The sequence below is a fragment of the Equus caballus genome, chromosome 7, assembly GCF_041296265.1.
Source record: "Equus caballus isolate H_3958 breed thoroughbred chromosome 7, TB-T2T, whole genome shotgun sequence".
NCBI lineage: Eukaryota > Metazoa > Chordata > Mammalia > Perissodactyla > Equidae > Equus > Equus caballus.
In genome coordinates this window covers 86,221,256-86,234,414 of record NC_091690.1, presented here as the reverse complement: position 1 = coordinate 86,234,414, position 13,159 = coordinate 86,221,256, and the positions used below count along the sequence as shown (strand labels likewise).

At 44.4% G+C, this 13,159-nt stretch overlaps 1 protein-coding gene across 5 annotated transcripts in view; it reads right to left on the bottom strand.

Moving 5' to 3' along the window:
- The window catches only part of INSC (INSC spindle orientation adaptor protein), a 126,527-nt gene that overhangs the window by 54,328 nt on the left and 59,040 nt on the right, over nt 1–13,159 (bottom strand). For all 5 annotated transcript variants that reach the window (XM_070273411.1, XM_070273412.1, XM_070273413.1 and 2 more), the window contains 3 exons: nt 11,887–12,232; nt 10,830–10,882; nt 9,594–9,717 (listed from right to left, as the gene is read on the bottom strand). In XM_070273411.1, the coding sequence (XP_070129512.1) occupies nt 9,594–9,717; nt 10,830–10,882; nt 11,887–12,232 (523 nt within the window). The remainder of the gene's footprint in view (nt 1–9,593; nt 9,718–10,829; nt 10,883–11,886; nt 12,233–13,159) is intronic.

Below are 13,159 nucleotides of genomic sequence, written 5' to 3'. Positions count from 1 at the left end.
CGTTAGGGTAGCCCAGCCATGCAAAAGGGTTGTGAAACTGTGGGCAGACTTGACAGGGTCTGGTGGATTCAAGGTGGCCACACATCTTTGCTGGTCCTCCACAGAGAGGTAATTCCCTCCCTTTTGAATTTGGATTGGTCTCAGTGACTTGCTAGAAACCAGCACTTAGAAGTAATGTTCCAGGACTTCCAAAGCTAGGTCATAAGAAACCTTGCAGCTGCCACCCAGGCTTCTTGGAACATTCTTTGCAGAGTCCTGAGCTACCATGTAAGAAGTTTGAGAACTCTGGGACTCACGCTGGAGAAGCAATGTGTGGGGTCCCTGATCAATACTCTCAGCTGAGCCCCTCCTTCCAGTCATCCTCTCTAAGGCCCCATACACGTGACGAAGGTTTCCAAGACTCTCCAAACCACCTGGCAGCTGAACACCATCAAATGACCTCTGTTGATGCCACAGAGAACAGAAGAATCATTCAGCCAAGCCCTGCCAAATTCTTGGCCTTTAAGATTATGAGATATAGGGCCAGCCCCAGTGGGGCTCACTCAGTGAGTTCAGCTCACTCTACTTCGGCGGCCCAGGTTTGGTTCCCGGGCATGGACCTACACCACTCATCTGTCAGTGGCCATGCGGTGGCAGGAGTTCACACACAAAAAGAGAAAGATTGGTGACAGATGTTAGCTCAGGGTAAATCTCCCCCAGCAAATAAAAAAGCTAAAAGAAAAAATTGTGAGATATAATAAAAATGATTGCTATTAGGGTTGTTTGTTATACATTTATAGAGTCTAGGACACAGGAAAAGACTATAGAGATCAGTATGAAATATTCAAAGGACGGCTAGATAAATTTCTAGGTGAAAGGTTTTGAAAATGAGGATATAGTATTGCCTGTGTCCTAAGAAAACATATTGAAGAAATGCATGAATTAGGACTGATGGGAAAATATCTCCTGAATGGGACTATCCAATTCAGGGAGGCAAATATGGATAAGATCTCTTGGAACAGGAGGTTTGGGGCAGACTCAGACCTTAATTGGTTTCATTTCCCTCAATAAGAGAAATCTCAAAATCTAAAATCTCAAAATCTAAAAGAGTTTTTTGGAAAAACAAAAGGATGTGGCAGAAAGGAAAGGGAAGTCAAAGTGGGACAGCTGCTCAGATCCAGCAAGTATGCTGATTGCATGAGTTTGAAAAGGAAAGAGACCCAATGGGAAGCAGGGTAAACTGTTAGAGAGTCAGCTGAGGCTCCCTGAAAGGAGCAGAGGGTGAACAGAAGAAAAGAGAACACTGAGGCAGAGTTCATCACTGCAGAAAAAGATGCAGCAGAAAGAAATGCTACTCAAGGCTAAAATATTCAAAAGATATGGAGGTCAGTGTTCCGAGAAGCACATGGCAGAGGGACTGGTCCTCGGTAGGCCCATCAGGGGCCAGACTTCAGGAGCATGAAAGGCAAGTCTCCCTAGAAGACAGAGGTCTTAAGGCCTAAGCAATTCTCTAGCAAGAGTCAAGGCCAAGAGCCATCATGCTATAGAACTAGAATGTCTGTGTATCCTATGCCAAATTTTTTCTAATTTAGCTCTAAAAGAATTTTTAAAAAATATGACCCCTTGCATAGTTTTAATTTGGCAAGTAAAATTTTTCATCATAAGTTTAAAGAAAAGACTTGGAAAAGATGTAATTTCCAGCAAATTGTAAATACTGACATAAAATAAATCCATTACATCACTCTTTTAGATGTATTTAAAGGAATCTAAATACCAAAACTACTTGATACCACCATCATCCGCTTAAAAACACATTAATAATCTCCTTCTTGAACATTTGAACAGTTTGCATCTTTCTTTTCACCCTTAAATTTATATCCCATTCCAATTCTCCCTCAGAATTTATCTCATTGTAAGACATTTAAATTTCAAAGTGTTTCATTGATCACCCTTATCATACTTATCATTGAAATTTGAAATTTCACTTTGTTTCCTGTGACTATAAGGCCCTAAGAGTTTAAAAACAATCTCTTTTTGGTTGAGTTACTGTTACAATTATTATCAGTATAATTGGTCAAAACAACATAGATTTTAAACTTACATAATCATAAAACAAAAATGAAAATTTTATTATAAATATATCTTGAGATGAATGAAGTTGTGTATCCTTTTCAAGTTTTCTCATTCATTCATGCATCTATGATTGAATATTGACGTGCTCCATTTTTAGATGTAAACCCTGAAAAATCTTGTTCCCATAAATCCATAGAGAGCAATGGGAGGAGTTTGTGCAGCCAAGGTGCCCGATGCTTTGAGCACATTCTGAGTTATGTAATCACATGGCGATCTATCATCCATCAAACACTGTTCTTAATGATCTGCCAGCTGATAACCCCTCTAAATTGGTAGAAGCAAGGGATGGGAAACCATTTGACTCACAAAAGCATTTGTTCCCCCATCTCTAGAGTTGTTAGTTACTATTCAATTTCTGGGAAGAATTCCAAAAGTACTTTACCAAGACTTATCAAATAACTATCAATTATACCCATCACTCTTCCACTTAGAGCACCTTGGGTTTTCCGAATTATTCAGGCAGGATTAGGAAAATCAAAATATTATTAATTTCATTGCCAATACAATTTTTTAATCAAGTATTTTTGTGTGTTTCAAATACATTTTATCAAAACCTTGAAGCTACAGCTTTCGCTGACTTAATTTATGGAAAATACCCACCCTATAACCTAACGGTAAAAATAGTTCTTTTAGTCAAGCCGGTCAGCTCAGTCAACTTAACGTTTTCTCAATATAGACCTGACTTCTTTTCCAATTAAAAAATGTTTGCTATACTTTTCAAGAAATGCTAAAAAACACTGACAAATAATTATGGAAATCACTCTCTAAGAGAAAATGCTAAAAGCTGTCAATATTAAAATAATGTAGGTCTAAAATAAAATTTGACTTATTTGTATATGCTATAAAGCCAAAATAAAACAATTTACTAAACTTTTAAAAATGCAAAGTAATACGTAGCTAACATTGTAAATTAATTATAAATCTAGGAATATGATGAAAGGCATTATATTCCTTCAGTAAATAGCTGTGGATATGTAATGAACATTGGTGTTCATTTTAAGGAATAATTAAATAAGATCTGAAAATAAAAATATGAGAAATCATTCAGTTATTTTTATTAGCTTTCATGATCAAACTTCCCTATGTACTTAGAGAAGGGAAAAGGCATTTACTGCTTAAATATAACTAGTCCAGCTGCTAGCAATTAATTTTACCTTTTGCTAACAGGAAGTAGAAATTAGTATTAATATTACATAAAACGTCCTGACAAAATAGGCTTTAACTGCTTTCTTAAATAATGTGCACCCAATCTGAAAAAAAAAAAATTCACATAAAACTTATATCTGTGGATTTTATCCAATGTATCTTGAAAAATTTGGTTGTCCTCAAAACTATTCCAGTTACATTGAAAAGAATTGGTATCATTAACCTTTAGAGTCTTTCGCTCTTCAAAAATACGTTTTTTTCCCAGCTAATGACATATCCTAAGGTTGAGCATGAAATGTAGCTGAAAGGAATTGCTTGCATTTAAATATGTGCCCCCAAAAGCCATTTTTAGTGTTTGATGTATCCTACCAATGCTTTCTTTGCTTTGTCCAAGGAGACTATCCCTCAAGAGCCATGCAGGATTTCAGAATAAATGGAGATGGAAGGGATAAGATAAATTAGAAACTTTCATAAACACCCCTCCAAAACACACACACACACACACACACACACACACACACATATACTCTACCACATATCTGGATTCAGAAAATACCCACACTGGGCAAATACACAATGTCTAATGTCTTTCTCAACAGAAATAGGTAAAAAACATGGAAATAATTCACAGAGGCCTAAGGGTTCGTGGTTCATGCACAAAGGCTTCCTCTTTCCCAGCTTGCACTGCGAGGTTTTTGCACAGCCGGACAATGCCCTCTAAGATCTGGGCTGAGTGAGGAGTCCGCCTTTCTTTTGGACAGTAATAGAAGGGCTATTAAAAACTCTGTGCATTATTAGGAGCATCATTTTTAGGAAAGAAAACAAATGAAAACTGAAGATCTGGAAACTGACTTCCGTAAAGGTATACCTGTTAGGATTTCTCCTAGGAAATCTTTGGGAACCTGGAGAATGCAATACTATTTGAAGTGCTTTGAAGACCACCAGCCTAAGTCACTTGAAGCAGTGGCACAAACAGGTCATTTAGAGGGGAGCTAGAAATTGAGAAACGTTGAAAATGCTGGATGGGAAAGAATGCAAATCAAGCGAGTCCATGTGAAGGAATTATAAATGCCTGACTTTGCAGGAGGAAAAAAACGGATCTAATGCCCTTCAGTGAGAAAGGAGACATTTTTCTCCCATATATGGTAAACATCGTACCACAGTTAACCTATGGTGGATGCTTTCCCCCAGTAAATGTATGTCACAGATCCTTGTGGATGGTGGACAACTGAAATAAACTGACATCCTGCCACAGATGCAACCAAGACAGTGTCTGTCACCCACCCTCTTTCTCTCAACTGCAGAGAGTGTCTGTTAAGGCCTTCGGGAGGCCGACAGGCAGAGTCCTAGGAGAAATCTCACCTGAAATTCCTCTGTAAGGACTGAGGATGGCCTGTTTTAACTCCTGTGAGTGTAGGCGCAGGGCTGTGAGAATACTGTGTATCCAAGGTACTACCTCTCCGGGCCCTTCCAAGTACGGTCAGGAAAGAGCCGTACAAATTGAGAAGGCCTGAAGGAACCCTCCCACTGCTGGAGAGACGGTCTGGATTCAGCTGCCGAGGCAACACGGCTCCCCACACACACACTGGGATGAGACCCTCCTGGCTAAGACGAGCAGAATAAGAAAACTGAAGCAAATTGTATTAAGCTAAGAATTTGGGACTTTGAATTATTCCTAAGAGTAAAGGGATTCAGGTTTTTGCTTTTTTCCTTTTATTTTATTTTCTCCCAGGGAACTTTAAAATGAAATTGGAGGCTATTTTAAAATTTTGAACGCCTTTATATTTCTCATCTGGCAAGTATGTTTGGATTATCTTTATGCTGCCATTTAATCGTATTGCAGCCTCTGATTACGATAGCGGATAATACAGCTGAGCAAAATCTGAGCATGGGAAATAGAAAAGGAAAGCAAATTTTGAGCATTGGTTACAAAAGCTCCTTAGGGTTAATTTAATAAATGTGATATTTTGAGTCATTTCTGAGCCTTCTGAGAGTAACTTCTAAATTGCCCACTGAGATTCCAGAAGGATCCACAAAGAAGTAGAGGTTGTCATTTGGGGGAATGGCTTCATGAAGGTGGGAAAGGACTGTCCCCAGGCAGATCACCTCTTCCTCCTGGGGGCCCAGCCCCTCTCCTGCCTGACCACAGCCTGATGGATAAAGCCAATAAGATAACAGGACAAGAGCTGTGAACTGCTGGGTACTTGGTCCCCACTCCTCCTGTCCTCATAGGTAGGGATTTCAGCACCATCACCTCTGCTGGCCTCACTCCCTGTCACCTCACTGAGAGAGGAGGGATGAGTTAGTGAGTTTGGAAGAAGGAACTGAGTATGTTCATCTTAGCACCAGTCTCTCTTCTCAAGAAGTCTCCCTCTGGTCTGACTTCTGTCACAGGATAGGTGGTTGTCCCTCAGGTAAGGCCTGAGGTGGTCCAGCTCTGCCTGGGATGGGGAGGGGAAATTCAGCTGTGAGATGAAGTTTTAACAAGCTCACTTAGCCTCAGAGCCAAAGATACATTCCCCAATCAGTTTTATTAGAATAAAGGCGCTATTTAACCTAAAATAAAAATTGCTTGATGGAATAAAAGGATGAATGAACATAACACCTAGCCACATGAAGCAGAGACATGGATTCAAAGGTACAGGTGAGAGAGTCGCCCTACTAAGTGGAGAGTCCCCTAGAAGTCCTCTACGAGTGAATCAATTTTTAGAAGTCATCTTCTCCTCTTCCCTTCCACAAGGCTAATTCTTTATTCCCACATAGTCTAATCATAAACGCTCATTAATTTCCCATTGGTGGCTTCTAACATTTAAGCCTTAAATTTTCCCATGCCCATCAAGTAGTTAAATTATCTTAATAAACAATTAAGTAAGTGATTAAGAGTTCTTTTAGCAAAGCTCATTGTTGGTTTCTCTTAAGGCAGAGCAAGTCTCGTGAATAAGACAGTTGACACAATCAAAAGAGTGCCACCAGTTACTCATGTGTTGTCTCATTTGATCCTAACAACAACCCACGGTAGAGATGAGGAAACTGAGGGCCAGAGAAATTAAGTCACTTGCTTCAGTTTGCATATCCAGCAAGTAATACAGTCAGGATTTGAACCCTGAGATGCCTCCAGACTCCAAGCTCAGTCCTCCACCGCACAATGTCCACGTTCACAGAATTACATACTACCAAGATTGGCAGAAACCCTGCAAGTCATTCAGTTCAGCCTCCAGCTACTGCCGATGTCCTCCCAGGCACGACTTGCCCATCTCAGGGATGGGAAGTTCCTAAGGTGGGCTTAAGCCCTATTGCTTCACAAATTTCCTTTTTACATGGACTTTCCTGTAGATTCACTCCACTAGCCCAAGGTCCTTCTTCCCTTTGGGGCCCCAAAGCACAGAACTTCCGAGATAGCAGAGTGTCCATCCTGAGATTAAACATCCCCTGTACCTCCAACTGTTCCCCACATACCCTGATCTTCAGCCCTTCCCCACCCTCCCAGGAACCCCCCAGAGCACAATCACTGGCAACGACACTTCTGAGGCCTGGCACTGGACATAATATTCCAGGACGGGGCAGACCAGTGCAGATTATCACTGCCTTCATAGCAAGCACAGCTCCCCCGTGTAATATTCTCTTACGGAAGCGGGTGGGAGTGGGGTGGGAAGAGCATTCTTCCTCTGCTCAAGAGTCTACCTGGCTCCCTAGCAGAAAAAAGAAAACGCATTTCCCAAATTGCATTTCTTGAAACACCAGCATCCCAGAATAAGTGTATAGACGCTTTAAGAATTAAAAAGATCTATGATCATGTAAGTTTGGAATATACTGCTTAAGATTCATTCAATAGTAAATCTTTATTTAGTGCCTATTGCATGCCAGGTACTGTTCTAATCACTAGAGATGCACCCATGAACAAAGCACATGCAAATCCCTATTATGGAAGCTAGAGTTCAGACAAGAAATACTATGAATGTGGGAGGACCTTTTAGAAGATTTGCAATGCAGAATGGCACATTATAGGAGAAATTCTGATGGAAACAAATGGGCTTAATTTTATTTCTGTCAAGATATCCCAAATATAGGGTCTTTGTATAATTAGTAACATCCTAAGTCACTAGCTTAGGAAATACACACTCACAAGACTGAACCCAAATTACCCTGCCTTCAGCCAGCGTATCTCCTTATGTCACTGCTGTCCTGTATGGAAACTGTCTAATGTAAAAAGAAGCTAAAGATCAGCCGAAAAATATTATGAGCATGGCAAGCTCAGCCCATAGGAGGACTTAGAGCACACCATGGGGCATGCTGGGAGGAAAGGGGAGTTAACAGGAAGCCAACAAATATGTAGAGCAATGAAGGACAGAAATCTACCTTCTCCACCAGGGGAAGGAGTCCAATGGGGACCAAATTCTAACACCAGAGCAGCTGACCCAGCTCAGTTCCCAGGCCAAGCATCAGTGACCCAGGTGGTCAGACCTGGGGATGGGGCAGGACTTAGCCAGGGAAGCAGAAGCACTAGAATTCCATCTTGAAAAAGGTCAGGATAGGGCCAGCCCTGGTGGCCTAGTGGTTAACTTCAGTGCACTCTGCTTCAGTGGCCTGGGTTTGGTTCCCAGGCACGGAGCTACACCGCTCTTTTAGCAGCCATGCTGTGCTGGCAGCCCACATACTGAAAAATAGAGGAATATTGGCACAGATGTTAGCTCAGAGCAAATCTTCCTCAGGAAAAAAAAAAAAAGATCAGGATGAGGAAGAAACAGAATGGACCCAGTGCCCTGGGAAATCAGATACATAGTCCAAAAGGCCCAAGTGGGCTCCTAGTAGCCCAGGGGGCTTTTCCCAGGATTCTGTGACCTAGAGCATCACAAAGACACCCAATCCCTTTGCGCCCTGGTAGACAGAGCTGATGACTACTTCTAAACCAGCTGGCTTCCATTTACAAGCCAACGTAACTGTTCCGTTTCAGTCCTTTTCATTGAACCTGGAACTTCCAGACAAGAAGGCAGAAAAATGGCATAAAAAGCATCAATGGGTACCAGGGCCCCTGCTCAAAAATTCCTCCAGACTCCCCTCCCCTCACGACTAACTTCAATATTCCTTGCTCACAACTCCCTCAATTTCTTCACCAATTTTCACCCCCAGGGTCCACTGGGCCCCCTGGGACTTCATGGTTCAGTTTGGGACACTGGCTCCAGCTTGAACCACTGTCTGCTCCTATGTGTGACTGCCAGCTCTGAGGGCCTGGCCCAGCGCCCCAGCCATTGGCCCTTCCTTCCTCTTGTCCCAGCCTCTCAGGACAGGGAGCATGGCCTTCGCAGACCCCCTGGGCCGGGAGCGTAAGAATGCAGGGAGCCAGCTGCACTGACCAGCAGGTGAGCTAGGCCAGAAGGGCCTGGGCCCCGTGAGAAATGAGCCAGACACACAGGAAAGAGAGGAAAGAAACTCTGGGCTCAGTGGAGAGGCTGAGTCTGGAGAGAAGCCGACATGAGAAGGGATTTGTTATTTGTGGAAGGCTTTTATTTGATGGTGGGAAAAAAATGGCAAATATGTAACACAGATTTCTGTAACTATAAATAACACGTAAATACCTTTCATAATGAAAACCTTATGGAATCTGCTTTTCTGGGAGCCTTTTAAAATAGGAAAAGGCAAGAGGGGGAAATAACATGTATTTAACCCGTGCTACGTGCTAGCACTTTCCGTGTGCTGTTTGCTTACTCTTCTCACTTCTTTTCTGGGGAAGGTTTTCACTTTTTAGATCAGGAAAAGGAGGCTAAGAGGTTAAGGAACTTGACCAAAGGCCCCCGGTGAACCACAGTTTAAAGTGGATCTTCAGGCTCCAGGGCCCTTGCTCTTTGTAGAATCAAATGGGGGCCTGCCTGGAGGCAGCCGCTGCACTATATGACCTTTCTAGAATCTTCTCTATTACCAGGATTTCCAGAATTGGCTTGTTCCCTGCAGGTGCCTTAAGTCTTTCAGGATAAGGATCCACTGTGTACACTGTGAACGTAACTCCACAGAGAAGATTTCGGGTGAAGGGACAATACTGAGAGTGCAATCGGGAGGAGCCGGGCTCTGCCACTGCCTGCTGTGTGACCTTGGACAAGTCTCTTTCCTCTCTGGGCTCCAGTTTTCACATCTGGAAAATGTAGAGTTGGCCTAAATCCTGGGAAAGGCTCCACTCAGCTCTGACAGTCCGTCTTTCAGGGGATGAGTTCACTTTATGGTCTGAGTAGGAGGTCTCCCAGCAAAGGTCACTTCAGAGCTTCCCTCGGCCTGGTCCAGTCCCTCTGCCCACCTCCCCAGGAGTCTACATGAGCGCCCCTCCCTACGGGCCGGCCCGCACTGACCTGTACCTCCCGGGTCAGGGCCAGCTCCAGCAGCTGGCTGAAGTGCTGGCCCAGCGTGCTCAGGGTGTCACTCACGCAGGCCTTCATCGACTTCAGGACGTGCTCATTCTCAACCTGGAGGCACCTGGGGAAAAGAAATCATGAGGTGGGCCACTGGACAGGGCAGGTGGTCAGCCCACAGCCACTGCGGGGGCCAGATCCGGGCCTGCCGCAGGCCTGGTGTGTAGCAAAAGCAGCCTCGGAATATACCATAGCTGGCTCGTCTCCTGGCCTCCAAGTGTTCAGAGAAGTGCTGGCCTGAGCTGGGAGCTAAAGTCCATGTTACAGGGAAGAGAGGCCATCAGAATGTGGCCAAACCTCTGCCTCTGGGGATCTCCCAGGCAGGACCTGCCATCATGGCAGCCAGGGTCTAGGGATGGGGGATGGGAGCAGCAGAGGGGGCGTGCTGGTGAGCCAGGAATGCCAGCGCTCCCCCTAAAGGTCTATGGCACTGCCGGGGCCCTTAAGGAAGGGCCGCCTACAATGTGCACAGAGGACCCTTGAGGATTTTCTCCCCAGACAGAAAGAACAGGGCAGGATCCCAGTGGCCTGAGAATGTTCCACACCGTAAGGCCAAAGACTCCATGGGGGCCCAAGGGATGCCAAGTTCCAGGGTTTTCTTTCAGGGCCTGGGGGCTGGAAGGGTGAGGGAGAGTCAACCTACACCTGGGTGTGTATACACTGAGGTTGAGTGTGTGTATGTGTCTGAGTGCAAACGTATGTGTGTTTATATGTGTGAGATATGTTGAAGAGGGCACGGGTGTATTTCTGTGCTTGCATGAGTGTGTGTTTACATATCTGTGTACGAGCGAGTGAGTGTCTGTGAAACCCTTGTCTATGTGTATGTGAGTAGAAGTGTGTGTCTGCCTTCACCTTGCCTTGACTTTGGGGACTGGGGGCCTTCCCAAAGCTGTGGGAAACCTTTTCCTTGTGACCAGCCCTCAAGAATCCTCTTTCTTCCTATGCTCGGGCCTCTTCTCTGCTGTCTGCATTCTCCCTAGGATCTGAAACTGGGGCAGAAGATCCCAAGAGATTCTTTTAACTTTTCTTATAAAAGTCAGCAAAAGGGAACTTGCAGAACAGCACCAGCCCTCCCTCCCCCCACACTCGCTCTCTCCCTCTGGGAGAAGATGTCAGCCCCGTCCCCTGCCTGAGGACAGGCTGGCAGTCCCTGGGAGACCCAGGGTCCAGATTTACCTCTCTGTGACTGCTGAGAGCTCTGAGCATTTCTCCATTAGCAGCTTCTCAATCTGTAGAAAAACAGATCAAGTTTGTTCAATTGAATAAGCGTTAGTCGAGAACCAACTACTGTGCTGGGCCCTCTGGGGCATAAAGACAAAAAAGGCAAGGCACCTGATTGGGGAAACAGGCATATAAACTGGGACACAGCATGAGGTGGATGGCAAAGGAGATCACTACCAGCTGCTTTGGGAAGTCAAAAAATAAAACTGAGTGATTAGTTATGCTGGGGGATCTGGGAAGCTTCAGAGAGGAAGGGGCATTTGAGCTGGGTTTCAAAGAATGAATAGAAGTTTACTGGCTGCAAAGTGGAGCAAGGAAAAGGGTAAAGCATTAAGGTGGAAGGAGAATGTCAGAGGAAAGAGAAGTCATGGTAAGGGGGATTTTCAACAGCTCACTTTGGGCTGAAAAGATTCAGAGTCATGGGCTTTGGAATCAGAAAGGCTTAGGTTGAATCCCACTTACACCATTCACTGAGTAACTTCGGGCAAGTTACTTAGGCTCTCTGAGTTTCTGTGTCCTCATTTATAAAGTGAGGACAACAACACTAGCTAACGTTTTTAATCAACTTTTTTTTAATGTTTTACACGTAATAACTCACTTGGTCCTCACGACAGAGTCATGAAATAAATGCTATTATTATACTCATTAGGATGACAGAAGTGGGGCACAGAGAAGTTAATTAACTTGCCAAGGTCACACAGGAGAGCGACATTTGAACCCAGGCACTCTGGCATTAAAGTGGGTATCCTTTGCCATTGCACAGCCTCTCACAGTGGTTATGTCTGCATCACAGGTCGTGCAGGTTAAATGAGATGTGCATAAAAACACCTAGCACAATTCCTAGCACAGAGTAGATACGCAGCAAAGGTCCTTACTGTCTTCCCCGCTTTATGGGAAGAGGAGGGATGTCCCTGGGGCAGGAAGAGTTCAGACTCCACGCAATTCAGACCCACTCTTCTAGAAGGCATCCTCATTGCAAATGCCCACCCACGCCCATCCCAGGGCAACCAACCTGGCCCATCTCCTGTGAGGAGCTCCTGCTGCCAGTGCTGTACTCGCTGACCATGGAGCGGGCGTGGCAGGTCAGACGCACGCTCATGCTATGCACGCGCGCCCAGCGGTCCTGGGCCAGCTTCTGCCCAATCCTGCGCAGCTCGGTGCTGATGACCCAGCCCCGTTTGAGCAGCAGCTGCAGGGGGTCTCCGAGGCTAGGGCCACCTGCCAGGATGAGGTCACCCTGAGCATCCTCCTCCAGGCTGATGGGCTTCGCTTGCAGGACACACATGCACTCACACTCGGTCATGAGCTTCAGGTCCTCCAGCCAGCGCTGGACCGAGTCCACCTGCATCAGGTGCAGCCTGCAGCCAGGGAACAGCACCAGGACGGGAATCAACGCTCCACAACTTCCAGAGGTTTCAATTGCAAGCCATCTGATGTTTATTCAACACCTACCGTATGCTCAGCACTGTTTCTTGCGTTCACTTACCTAATCCTCTTATTTCTCATTAGGTCCATCTCACAGATAGTAAGACTGAGGCACAGAAGTTTTGGGGGCAGATGAGCAGACAAACAACAGGCAATGGAGTCTGACACAGTAGGAGATGATCTTTGCAATAAGAGGAAAAGGGGAATAGCCTAACATCAAATTTAGTTAGCTATGGGACAATTACATGTTATATAGTGTGCACTTCTTTAAAATGATGCTTCCCAAAAGTTTATAGCAAAGAAAAATGCGCGTACTAATAAAGTAACATGGGGAAAGCAGCCTGCAAAAATGTAAACACAATTATTATAACTATATTAAAAAGATATTTCTAGAAAAAATATTTGAAGGAAAGATGAATGCTAATGGTTCCTTATGGGTGGCAAAACGTAAACCTTTTTCATTTTTTTCAACTTTGGTCTAATTTTTAAATTTTCTATTGTGAGCATGCATATTACTTTTTTTTTTTTTTGAGGAAGATTAGTCCTGAGCTAACATCTACTGCCAATCCTCCTCTTTTTGCTGAGGAAGACTGGCCCTGAGCTAACATCCGCGCCCACCCTCCTCTACTTTATATGTGGGATGCCTACCTCAGCATGGCTTGCCAAGCAGTGCAATCCTAACTAGCAAACCCTGGGCCACCGAAGCTGAATGTGCAAATTTAACCACTGTGCCACTGGGCCGGCCCCTGTGCATGTTACTTTTGTAATGGAACAAAATTAACTCTACTAGTACAATACGAGAATATAGATTAGAGCCTGAGATCTTTATCAAACGAAAGTCACTCTAAAATTCACTTAGT